The following is a 13759-nucleotide window of genomic DNA, read 5'->3' on the forward strand; positions in this document are numbered from 1 at the left end:
ATTAGCATCAGAGGAGCAGGAAAGCTGACGTTTCGGACCTAGCCCCTTCTTCAGGAACCTTGTCTTATATCACCTTTTTGCCCTTCTGGTTTCCCTTTTAAGAACGCCCTTACATCCCTTAAACTCTTCAAGAGATACACCTGAACCCGGTTGTCTATTACCTAATACATGACTTCTTTTGATCATAGAAATCCTACTGTGTGGAAGCAGGCCATTTGGCTTATCGATTCCACACCAACTCTCAAAAATGCATCCTACCTGTACCCAGCCCCTACTCTATGGTTATAAACCTGCATTCTCCAAACTAATCCACCCAACCTACGTATCCCTGCACATTATGCAGCAATTTAGCATGGCCAATCCATCTGACCTGCACATCTTTGCACTGTGGGAGGAAATTGAAGCACCCGGAAGTAACCCATGCAGACATGGGGAGAATGTGCTAACTCCACACAGATACTTCTTCTTATTCTTGACCAGAGCCTTAATATCTTTATTCATCCATTGTTCCCTCCTCTTACCAGCCTTACCCTTCTCTCTGACAGGAACATAATGCCTCTGAACTCTCATTATCTCAGTTTTGTAAGCCTCCCATTTGTCAGTCATCCCTTTACCTGCAAATAGTCAACTCCATTCAACTCTTGAAAGTTTCATGTCTCATACCATCAAAATTTGCCTCTCTCCAATGAAGAAGTTGAACTTTTTTACAAGCCCCATCCTTCTCCGTAACTATTCAAAACTAATAGAATTATGATCACTGGTCCCAAAGTGCTCCCCACTAACACTTCAGTCATTTGCTCTGCCTTATTTCCCAAGAGAAGGTTAAGGTCTGCTCCCTCTCTAATAGGTACATCTACATATCGATAAAGAAAATTTTCTTGAACACATTTAACAAATTCCACACTGTCTGAGCCCTTAAGACTATGGCATTCCCAGTCTATGTTTGGATAGTTAGTCCCCTACAATTACAATGCTATTATTGTTACATGCATCTGAGATCTCTCCATATATTTGTTCCACAGTTCCCCTCTGGCTACTGGTGGGTGTGGGGGCGGCGGGGGGTAGCAGGCGAGGTACCTATACTGCAATCCCATCAAGGTGATCAGTCCCTTCTAATTTCTGAGTCCCACCCATATAGGTTCATGGGACGATCCCTCAGAAATATCCTCTCTAACTACAACAATCAAATTTCATCAAAAACACCACTCCCCCTTGTCTCTTGCCTCCTTTTCAATCCTTCCTCTAGCATCTAAATGTCAGAACATTTAGTTACCAGTCCTGTCCCTCCTTCAGCCATATTTCTGTAATAGCTATGATGTCCCAGCCCCGTGCTCCCATCCATGCCCCGAGTTCATCGGCCTTACCTGTGAGACCCCTTGCATTGAAATAAATGTAGTTTAATTCTAAGTGACCAATATAAAAAAAATCAGTTTGTGAACCTCCATTTGCTAATGCTGGTACTCTTGTGGCCCACTCCCATGATGACTCATGGACAACCTGAAACCACTCTGCAACAGCACGCCTGTACAAAGATGACGGTTCATTCAATCAAACAAGAACTACACCATGCACACCATCACTAGCGGTGAATACCACTTTAGGCTTTGGGCAGGTTCACCATATCTGGGTAGCACCATGAAAACTGAATGAATAGTTGCTGACCAGGTAAGTTCACTGAAGTAACATATACTTTTGTAATAGTTGTTGAGAAATACACATAAAATTAAGGATGATTTATGGGATATATTCATTTACTTCTGAATATATCTTGATGCTAAATTTTCATACATTTAAACCTCTGCAGTAACTTTTAAAAAGTTATCAATGGTATTACAAATGCTGGACTTTATAAGATGGTTGTTTTTTAAACAGTCTTTTAAGTTCAAGAAAGAATGGAGATGGGTGTTCTGTTTTATGGAATCCTGTTATAGCCAAGGCGTGTTTGAGAACTTTATACAGAAAGAAACTAGGAACTGAAATAGGCCATTCAGCCCTTTGAGCCTGGTCTACCATTCAATATGACTTATGGCTGATCCTCTATTGCAAAAGACCATATTCCTGCTTCCTCTCCATATCTTTTAATGCTTTTAACAGCTAGGTATTTATCAATCTCTTCTTGAATGTACACAGTGTTGATCTGAGTGAAGAAACGTTTCCTATCTTAACTCTAAACAGTCTATCCCATATCCTGAGTTTGAGACCCCTGGATCTAGACTCCCTCATCAGGGACAACATCCTCCCTGCAACAGGTCTATCCACCCCTGTTAGAATTTTATATGTTTCAAGCAGATCCCCTCTTCATGCTTCTAAAGCCTAGTGAATACTAGCCCAGTCAAAACAATCTCTCCCCACAGGACCGTGCTGCCATCCATGAAATCAGTTTCGTGAACCTCTGCTGCACTCCCTTTATGGTGAGTATATCCTCTTAGATAGGGAGACCAAAACAGCATGCAAGGCTCAAGCTGTAATCTCACTAAGGCTCTGTATAATAGTAAAAGGCTGCCCTCCTTCTGAACTCAAATCCACTTACAAAGAAGGCCTATATACCATGTACCTTCCAAATTACATCTGCCTGTTTACTAACATTGACTGCTGTACGAGGACCCTTTGTACATCCACATTTCCCAAAATATCACCATTTAACTAATACTCTTCCTTGTTGTTTTTGAAATGTATTATTTCATATTTATCCACATTCTACTGCATCTGCCATGTTTTTGCACACACACTCAACTTGTCATTATCACATTGAAGCCTTCTTGCATTCTCCTCTTAACTCAATCTAATCTAGTTTATCTCATCAGTGAATTTGGTAATACTGCATTTGGCTCTCATAACCAAATCATTTATATAAAACTTGAAGGGATAGGGGCCCAGGCACGGATCCCTGTGGTACACATACATCACTGCCTTTCACTTGAAAATTTTGGAGGGTACAGAAAAGGTTTACTAGGATGTTGCCTGGGTTTGTTTACACTGGAATGCAGGAGGTTAAGGGGCAACGTGATAGAAGTTCAAAAGCTTGTGAATGGCATGGATAGATGGGAAAGTATGAAGCTTTTTCCCAGGTGGAGTCGTCAATTACTAGGGGACACAGGAGGTGATGGCCTAGTGGTATTATCATTGGACTGTTAATCCAGAGACCCAAATAATGCCATTTTTCTGAAGAAGGGTCTAGGCCCGAAACGTCCGCCTTCCTGTTCCTCTGATGCTGCTTGCCCTACTGTGCTCATCCAGCTCTACACCTCGTTCTAATGTTCTGGGGACTCAGGGTCAAATCCTGTCACAGTAGATGGTGGAATTTGAATTCAATAAAATATTGGGAATTAAGAACTGAATGATGAGCATGAAATCCATTGCTGATTGTCGGAAAAACCCATGTGATTCATAATGTTAGGTAACTGGCCTACAGGTGACTCCAGATCCACAGCAATGTGGTTGACACTTAAATGCCCTCTGGGTAATTAGGGATGGGCAATAAATGCTGCCTAGCCAGCGACGCCCTCATCCCATGAATGAATAAAGAAAAAAAAACATCACATCTGTGATGACACCATTGCAATTCCGCATGTCAATCCATGCCCTTAAATGATGTCTTACCTATAATGCTAGCAATGAAGTAGATTATGAATAAAACAATCTTTTCTAAATATAACAAACTTTATTGTATAGCAAAATATTTTATACATTCTGTTAAAAAAAATACAATTTCCAAAGGTTTTTTTTCCTTAAATACACAACCATGCACAAACAAGATATAGAATATGTCTACAACATATCATGTTTTTGGAACATTGAAAAGGTACAGTCCCACAGGAAGGTCTTTGCAAAAGCAGCAACATAAAACCAGCACCATTTACACTCTTGTCTGCATCACAGAATGGAACGGTATTTGCATGCAAACATAATCCAGACTGCACAGGCAGATTCAGGGTATGGATATACTCGCACACGGACAGCCAGACGTACCTGGTCCCCTCGACAGCAAAGTATTTCTTCACAGAATGGAGACCTAAAATGTGAGAAGGAGAGAAAAAATTAAGGCACGTGTTGTTAGCTAAGTCCGAGAGGCTGAGTCAAAGTAATGAGTTTAAGACCTGTTCCAAAGATGTGCACAAAATTAAGGCTGACGCTATATTCACTTAATTGAATAAAATCTAGAATACAAAACTTAGTGACCACAAATAAACCAAATTATTGTATAAACTCATCTAGTTCACAAATTATTTTTAAGGAGAGCAATCTGTCATTATTACTGGTCTGGCCGACATGTGACCAGATGCACAGAAATGTGCTTGATACTAGATCTTTGAAATGGCCCAGCAAGCTATTCAGTTGTACGCATGGCAGCAGCTCACCACCACCTTCAAGGGTGATTAGGGATGGGCAATTAATTCTGGTTTTATCAGCAAAGCTACGTCCCATGAATAAATTAAAAAGAAAGTATAAGGGACGGCTGCATTGTCAGAAGTGCTAATCTTTCAGATGAGCTGCTAAATCAAGTCTCTGTTTGTCCTTTCAAGAAAATATAAAATATCCCAGACAAGGCATTTATGGGAGTTTTAGCCCATATATACTCCCCAGTCAGCACCGTTTATCTGAGATTAAATGGGCATAATCTCAATATTGTTTGCTGGAGCTAAATGTACAAAAACTGATCATGAGTGTATACTGTATAAATGCAAGATTCTTAAAAAAAAATTTCAAAGGTGTAGCCCGTCTAAAAGGCTACTTTCGTCAAAAATGAAGCCCACCTATTTATCAATATTTATTTACATGGTGCTGAAGATGTTCTTACCCCGGTTCAAGTATAGAATTTAAATTGCTTAAAATGTTTTGCTGGCATTGACCCCAGATAGCGAAAGGAGCTCCAGTGGTCTGATCTTTGGACAATGCTGCAACAGTTTAGAAACAGCCTCCGATTCACAGGCTGTCAGAACAGATTGATGGAATTAATATGAAAACTTCTGGCAATAGTCATTGAAATTACCATTTTTGAAGTTGGGGTGGTAGGATGAGGGGAACAGAAGTAAATAAAATACTGGGTGCTTATCATGAATAAACCACTGTTGCACTATATCTCCATCTGTCTCTTTCTAGAGTTACACTACAAACAATACACTGATTAAAACTTCTGAATTGCTCCGAGATGAATCTCAGACATCAACTCCGGAGCATTTTAAAATAAGACTCTACACCAAAAACCACTTCTGCCAAAGCTTCTCAACCATCACAACATTTCACAATAACAAGGGGTGGCTCAGTGGTTAGCACTGCAGCCTCACAGCGCCAGGGTCCCAGGTTCGATTCCAGCCTCAGGTAACTATCTGTGTGGGGTTTGCACATTCTCCCTATGTCTGCGTGGGTTTCTTCTGGGTACTCTGGTTTCCTCCCACAGTCCAAAGATGTGTAGGGTAGGTGGATTGGCCATGCTAAATTGCCCATAGTGTTCAGGGAGGTGTAGATTAGGTGGGTTATGGGGAGGGGGGGGGAGAAATGGGTCTAGGTGGGATGTTCTGAGGTTCGGTGTGGACTTGTTGGGCTGAAGGGCCTGTTTCCACGCTGTAGGGATTCTATATCTAACTCCAATTCAAGAAGAAATCTAATGCTTATAATGTACAAGAAGAGAATGCTGATTGGCTATAAAGTGAACTCTGATTGCTCAAGGCAATTTTGTTGAGAATGCACCCATTAATGCTTATTGATAGTTACAGCCTGATGATTTTTTGGCCATTTAATGATTCTTCAATGAACGTTTTCCTTTTATTGAAAAGGGGCATCAAAAGTTCTGAATTTTAAATTTCATTGCCTTTTCAACCAACTTTCGTATTCTCATCTACTGTTACTTAAGTGAAGTTACAAAACCATAGCGTACCACAATCTCTCTCTGTTCTATGTACACAGACTATGTATTCCGAACCATATAATGTCTCTTCCCCCACAGACAAAACAAAATTGCTGTTACCTTAAACATGTTGCTAATGCTCTTCTTGGGTTTCGATGGACAAAGTGAATAGGGAAGCCTTTGAAGGTATGTCCGTCTGGCACTGCTCTTTTGATAGCATCCTGGAACTCCTCATTACCTGCAGACACTCCTGTTATACGCTCAATCTCATATGCAGAAAGTGCTGGTGACAGCAAGTAAGACAGATGGTCATCCCACACAGTGTTCAGACCAAGATCCTATTGAGTTAGAAAGCATTATGGTTATAGTAACATAGTACTTAGGAACAGGAGACAGCCTTTGGCCCTTCAATCCTATTTCAATCAAAAAGATAATGGTTGATCTGGTTGCAGGTTCAACATGCTTTCCTGTCTGATACCAATCATCCTAGACTCCCTTGTCGACAAAATCTACCGACTGTTTTGAATAAATTCCATTACGTTGGCCTGAAAATTATACGAAATATGTATATTTATTTAAACATTACGGTAGCAAAGTTTTCTGTTATCACAACACTGAGATACGGCTCTTATGCAGAAAAAATAAGTCACAGTAACAATTCAACAAGTTATTCCATTAATCTTTCTGGATGTCGCAAATTGTATTTCAATGGTTTACAGCAATATGTACTGCAAAACAGCTAATGGTAGCAAAAATTAGGCAACTGAAGTCCATGTTATTGGCCTCTGTCCAATGCAAATAAAAGGTTATTCTTCTTTGTCACACCATATATACAGACTTTCTCTAATAAACTAAAAGTGCAATCTTTTCTGATAGAGGAATAAATCCCAGATGATGCAGCAGTTTGAAACGTCAGCATGTTTTTCATTACGTCAGCCAGAGCATCTTCTACCGCAGAACATAGAACATAGAAAAGTACAACACAGTACATGCCCTTTGGCCCACGATGTTGTGCCGCGGAATAATCCTAATCCAAAAATAAAATAACCTAACCTACATTCCCCTCAATTCACTGCTGTCCATGTGCATGTCCAGCAGTTGCCTAAATGTCACGAATGACTCTGCTTCCACGACTATCACTGGCAAACTATTCCATGCGCTCACAACTCTCTGGGTGAAGAACCTCCCTCTGACGTCTCCTCTATACCTTCCTCCTAACACCTTAAAACTATGGCCCCTCGTGGCAGTCAATCCTGCCCTGGGGAAAAGTCTCTGGCTATCGACTCTATCCATGCCTCTCATTGCCTTGTACACCTCGATCAGGCCACCACTCTTCCTCCTCCTCTCCAGAGGGAAAAGACCGAGCTCAGTCAACCTCTCCTCGAAAGACAAGCCCTCCAGTCCAGGCAGCATCCTGGTAAACCTCCTTTGCACCCTCTCCAAAGCCTCCACATCTTTCCTATAATAGGGCACCCAGAACTGGACACAATATTCCAAATGTGGTCTCACCAGGATTTTGTAGAGCTGCAGCATAACCTCGCGGCTCTTAAACTCAATCCCCCTGTTAATGAAAGCCAAAACAACATATGCTTTCTTAACAACCTTATCCACTTGGGTGGCAACTTTGAGGGAGCTATGCACTTGAACACCAGGATCCCGCTGTTCCTTCACACTGCCGAGAATCCTGCCTTTAATCCTATATTCAGCATTTAAGTTCGACCTTCCAAAATGCATCACTTCGTATTTGTCCAGGTTGAACTCCATCTGCCATTCCTCAGCCCAGCTCTGCATGCTGTCAATGTCTCGCTGAAGACTGCAATAGTCCTCGGTACTATCAACGGCGCCTCCAACCTTTGTGTCATCAGCAAACATACTAACCCACCCCTCAACCTCCTCATACAAGTCATTTATAAAAACTAAAAAGTGCAGAGGCCCAAGAATAAAGCCCTGTGGGACACCACTCAGCACTGACCTCCAGGCAGAATACTTACCATCTACAACAACTCTCTGCCGCCTGTCAGCCAACCAATTCTGAATCCAGACAGCCAAATCACTCTGTATCCTGTACCTCCTGACTTTATGAATGAGCCTGCTGTGGGGAACCTTATCAAATGCCTTGCTGAAGTCCATGTACACCACATCCACTGCTCAACCCTTGTCAACCTGTCTCGTGACCTCCTCAAAGAACTACCAAATTTACTTCAAAAAGTTACAAGACCTCTGTCAACAAATATTCCAATTACCACATTTGCAAATGGAAACATTAAACAGCTTTAGCAAAACAGCCTAATTAAAATTAATTTTTTTGTTACAAAACTCTTTAGGCAGTGTGAAAAAACACCTCCATTATGAATATTAATTAAAAATAACGTTCTCAACTATTCACTTTGTGCAATCCTCATATAGGTCCTCTCCAGTCTATGGGAAAATCCAAAACCTTTATTAAATATGTGAGAGTGAGCAGCTTGCCATTACATTCCAAGATAATAAAATGTGAGGCTGGATGAACACAGCAGGCCAAGCAGCATCTCAGGAACACAAAAGCTGACGTTTCGGGCCTAGACCCTTCCGAAACGTCAGCTTTTGTGCTCCTGAGATGCTGCTTGGCCTGCTGTGTTCATCCAGCCTCACATTTTATTATCTTGGAATTCTCCAGCATCTGCAGTTCCCATTATCTCTGATGCCATTACATTCCATTTCATTTTCCGTTCATTTGATCTCCCTCAAATGAACCTAGTCAGGTCATTCATTGCTTTGTCTGTTTTAAGACGCTTTGTTCTTGTAAAGGCTATATCCACATCCATAGTGTCAATCAAAATTGATGTGTTGCATTTTTATCAAAAAGTATAAATGGGAATATACAAGCCTATTAGCATGATTTCTGATAAGAAAGTTGCCTGAATGAGTTACAGTCATTCACTGTATAACCATATTGACAGCGCTCTCCACTTAGGTTTTAGAAAAGAATGTCTCATCAACTCGATTATGTTTTTGAGAAATTTACAAAACTGATGGGTGTAGATTGCACGGGAGGAATAAAGGGATAATTAGATATATTGATGTTGGAGAGATGAAGCTTGGGAGGAGACTTGCCTCACAGGAGCATAAAACACCAGCCTGAGTTTTCACTGTAAATAATTTGGAATAGTCCACAAAATGAGTTACTTATTAAAATTGAATCCTGCGAAATCAGCAGCCAGATTTTATTTGGGATAAGGAAATAGTTAGTTTGCAAGAGGTGGTAATTAGTGACACTGATTATTAGTGAGACCCACCCAGTGAATAAAGACATTGGAGAAATCACTTAGTGATTGTGATGAGGTCAACCAATGGACTTTAGAATAGGAGATCCTTGATTGGACCAGATTAACGGCCCCAATCAGGGAACCCTGGCTGACGGATATAAAGGAGTATCAGAGGGTGTTCACTCCGAGAAAGCTGGGTCAACATCAAGGACTTCCTAAATGTAAATAAAGGGTGACCTGGTGACGAGATACCGGCCTTAGTGGAGTTATTTCAGTGGTGACAAGGAAAAGAGCAGCTCTGGAAGAAATTTACTTGTAAAAGTTGTCTTTGAGTTGGGATAAGTATTTCTTGCATCATACCATTATTTGGGAAGTTTGACTCATTTGATCCCGCAATCAAAGGCTGAACGCAACATATGGAAAGAATCTTTTTTCCTGGCAAATGACATTGAGGCAGATGAAAAGCAACGAGTAATTCTCCTGACTGCTTGTGGACCCGCAGCATTTTCAATTATTAGGAGCCTAACTGTCCTGGAGGCTCCAGATAATAAAAGCCTTCAAGAATTCACCGATTTGGTTAAGGAATATTACACCACCATTCAGAGGTGCTATTGGTATTACTTGGCTATTTGGGAACCAGGGAAATTGTACTGGGATTTTTGACCAAGTTAAGATGACTGATAGAAGTATCTGACTTTGAGCATCTCATGCAGGGCTAAACCAGAGTTCACCTGGTACAGGGGATTAAGGACGTAAATCATCAAAAATGCCTACTAGCTGGAGCCCAAGTGGACTTCAAATAGGCACTACAACTGACTGTCATGATAAAATGCAGCATATGAGTTGCAGGTTATACCAATGGAAATAAACACTTTGTCAGTCCAATTGGGTTTGGGAAACACCACTTGAAAGCAGTAAAAGGCTTGGACCCAAGCTTGATGGGGTGAATCTTTCTCAACCAATTTCACCCAGATTAGTTCAACACTTTTTGTTTAGAAAATGGCTGCCTGAGTGAAGTCCTAATAAATACCTGGAGGTTTTTCAAGCATGTCTAGGGACTATCAAAGGGGTGAAGGCCAGCTTGCATGTTGACCAGGAAGCCATTCCATCACTCTGCAAGGCCCACACAGTGCCAACTGCCTTACAGATGAAAGTAGGGGCAGAAAGAATAGAACGGACAGTATCAGTAGTACCAACTGTGAAGTCCAATGAGTCAGTTCGCCTTTGAGGGGATTTTAAACATTAAAGTGCCTTTCACAGCTGGATACATACCCAATCCCTCAGAGGATTTATATGGAAAGCTGGCAGCGGTGCTGTACTTCACGAAGCTGGACACGTACCATGTGTACTTGCAATTGTAGTTATATGAGGATTCCCAGACGTACGCCACAATTAATACCCATAAGGGTTTGGTCCAATGTACAAGATTGTCTTTTGGGGTATTGTCAGCCTGTGCAATTTTTCAGTGGACGTTACAGGTTTTTTTTTACAAGGTCACCATTTATCTAGATGATGTGCTAATAATAGGGAAGACCAATAAGGAGCACTTAGAGAACTCAGACATAGTCCTTTGATGTTTCTCCCAGACAGGTATACGCCTTGGGGAAAAGTGTGTGTTCCAGGAACCCTAAGTGACATACTTGGGCTACAGAGTTGACAAGACCGGGTTACAACCAATGGAAGGGAGAGTAATCAAAAGGTGTCGCAGCTCCCATGTCAGAACTGACCCCTAGGTCTTTCCTTGGGTTGATGAAATATATTCATACATAACCTGGCCTCTATCCTGGGCACCTATGCACCAACTCTTCTAAAAAAAAGTCAGTCTTGGAAATGGTTGCATAGCCAAGCCACAGCTTTCAGGGAAGTGAAAAAACAGTTATCATTCTCTACAGTGTTGGCGCACTATGATCCTAAGTGAGATCTGATATTGACCTACAATGTGTCTCCATAGAACGTTAGGCTAGTATTAGCTCATAGGTGGCCCACAGGCTAAGATGTTACCCTAATGTGTTTATGTAAGGTATGATTTGTCTGGATAGCACATGAAACAATATTTTTCACTGTATCTCAGTACACGAAAATAATAAATCAAATTAAAGAAATCTACAATCCTTCCTTCCATGAATTAAAGGACACTAATTTTAATAAAAATATACTTAGCTTTCTTCTTTTAGTATGTTTATGTAAAGAAGTTCAGTGATATGAATTACTGGCTCCATCATGGGTTTCAAAACATTAGAAACATTGTCAATGTTGCTGGAGCTATGTAAATACTCATCACTTTTGACAATCTCCTTACCTTCCTGTGTTCAGAAACCAGACTCCTCAAAACCAGCTCAATCTCATTGCTCACAGCTGCACCATCAATAATGGGAGCACACAAAGGTGGAAATGGTGGCAGTGAAATAGATGATCCAGGAGCACAGACAGATTTTATGGCCTCAATACTCATGGATTTCCACTTTGACTCGTCATTTAGGTCAAAGTGACACAGTTCGACAGTGTCAGATGGTTGGCAGTTAGCATGGAAGTTCTGGTGATTGAAGATGCAGCCTATCGAACAATATGGATATGTCCTTTTTGGTTGATCTACTAGTGGTGGGTCATCAGGATTAACAGGCCTGTGGATATATCTAAAGCAAGAGAAACATGAACTTTAAACAGAGAAATTGCACTGATTTGTCAATAACATGTAGATGATAGATATTTCCAAATCAACCTGTTCAGTGACTTTATTACACACCTCAACAACAGACGGAACTTGAACCTAGCCTCCTGGGTCACTCAGAGGTAGGGACACCACCGCTGTACCTTAAGAGCCCCTAATCATGGTACATATGCAACAGGTGTAACTTGATTTAGTATTAATTAATGTGATAGATGGGTAGGTGGTGAGGTTGCAGTACAGAGATATGTCAATCCTCAATGAAATAGTGATAAATATCAGGTAACATCTTCCAAACACACAACCATTTCCATCAAGAATGAAAAGGGAGCATTGGGCACCATCACCTGCAAGAATCCCCTCACTATCCAGACCTTCAAATATAAATGCATAATTAGGAAGGCTAAAAGGGGCCACGAAATGTCTTTAGCAAACAGTGGCAAGGAGAATCCCGAGGCTTTTTATGAATATTTTTGAGGGAAAGGGGTAGCAAGAGCAAGAGTAGACCCTCTCAAGGACAAAGGGGAGAAATTATGCCTGGAACCACAGGAGCTAGGACAAATCCCACAGTACTTTGTATTGGTATTCAATGAGGAGAAGGACATGACTCATGTTGAGGTCAGGGATGAGTGCGTGAATATTTTGGAGAAGGTCAATATATTAAAGGAGGAAGTTTTGGGTACTCTAAATTGCATTAAGGTAGACAAATCCCCAGGGCCAGATGGGATCTATCCCAGGTTAGGAAAGGGAAGAAACAGCTGGGGCATGAGCCTATATCTTCACATCCTCATTGACCACAGGCAAGGTTCCAGAGGATTAGAGGTTAGCCAATATTGTTCTCTTGTTTAAGAAAGGAAGCAGGGATAATCTAGAAAATTATAGACCAGTGAGTCTGACATCTATGGTGGGGAAGCTCATAGAGAAGATATAGAGAGACAGGATATATGTACATGTGGGAAAAAAATAGACTAGGTTAGCCACAAGGAGCAAGGTTTCAAATGGGGAAGGTCATGTCTCACCAACCTGATTGAGTTTTCTGAAGAGATGACAAAGGTAATTGATGAGGGAAGGGCTGTGAATATAGTTTATACGGATTTCAGTAAGGCACTTTATAAGATTGGTACAAAAACTAAAATCACATGGGATTTGGGGTGGGCTGGCTAGATGGATACAAAACTGGCTTGGTCATAGAAGACACAGGGTAGCAGTGGAAGGAAGTTTTTCAGAATGGAGACCGGTCACTAGTGGTGTTCCACAAGGATCAATCTTAGGTCCTCTGTTATTTGTAGTATTTATAAATGGTCTGCAGGAAAATGTGGCAGGTCTGATCAGTAAGCTTGCAGATGACACGAAGACTGGTGGAGTTGCTAATACTGCCAATGATTGTGAAAGGATACAACAGGATAGGGATATACTGGCGACTTTGGCACAGAAATGACAGATTGAGTTTAATCCAGTCAAATGTGAGGAGATGAATTTTGGAGGATCAAATTTAGCTAAGAATTATGTAAATAGAGGAACCCTTAGGAACATTAACATGGAGGTGTATCTGGGCATGCAGGTCCACAGTTCCCTTTAAGTGGCAACACAGGTGGTCAGTGTGATTAAGAAGACATAATGGCATGCTTGCCTTCATCGGCCAGGACATGGAGTAGAAGATCTGGCAAAACACGCAGCAGCAATATAAAACCGTTGTTAGTCCACATTTGGAGTATTGTGTGCAATTTTAGTCGTCACATTACCAAAAGGACGTGGAAGCTTTGAAGAGAGTGCAGAGAAGACTCGCTAGGATGTTGCTCAGTCTCGAGAGCACTGACAATGAGGAAAAGTTAAAAAGACTAGGATTGTTTTCACTGGAAACACAGTAGCTGAGAAAAGACCTTACAGAAGTCTATAAAATTATAAGAGGCATATCTAGCGTGGATAGTCAGAGGCTTTTTCCCAGGTTTGAAGTTTCAATTACAAAGGGACACAGGTTTGAGGTGACAGCGCAAAGGTTTAAGG

The 13759-nt window shown here is 41.2% G+C and overlaps 1 protein-coding gene across 3 annotated transcripts in view; it reads right to left on the reverse strand.

Moving 5' to 3' along the window:
- Nucleotides 1-3733: 3733 nt before the first annotated feature.
- Nucleotides 3734-13759, reverse strand: part of cep76 (centrosomal protein 76) — a 41496-nt gene continuing 31470 nt past the window's right edge. For all 3 annotated transcript variants that reach the window (XM_048529377.2, XM_048529375.2, XM_048529376.2), the window contains 3 exons: nucleotides 11390-11723; nucleotides 5966-6183; nucleotides 3734-4012 (listed from right to left, as the gene is read on the reverse strand). In XM_048529377.2, the coding sequence (XP_048385334.1) occupies nucleotides 3874-4012; nucleotides 5966-6183; nucleotides 11390-11723 (691 nt within the window). In that variant the 3' untranslated portion in view covers nucleotides 3734-3873. The remainder of the gene's footprint in view (nucleotides 4013-5965; nucleotides 6184-11389; nucleotides 11724-13759) is intronic.

The sequence above is a fragment of the Stegostoma tigrinum genome, chromosome 5, assembly GCF_030684315.1.
Source record: "Stegostoma tigrinum isolate sSteTig4 chromosome 5, sSteTig4.hap1, whole genome shotgun sequence".
Lineage (NCBI taxonomy): Eukaryota > Metazoa > Chordata > Chondrichthyes > Orectolobiformes > Stegostomatidae > Stegostoma > Stegostoma tigrinum.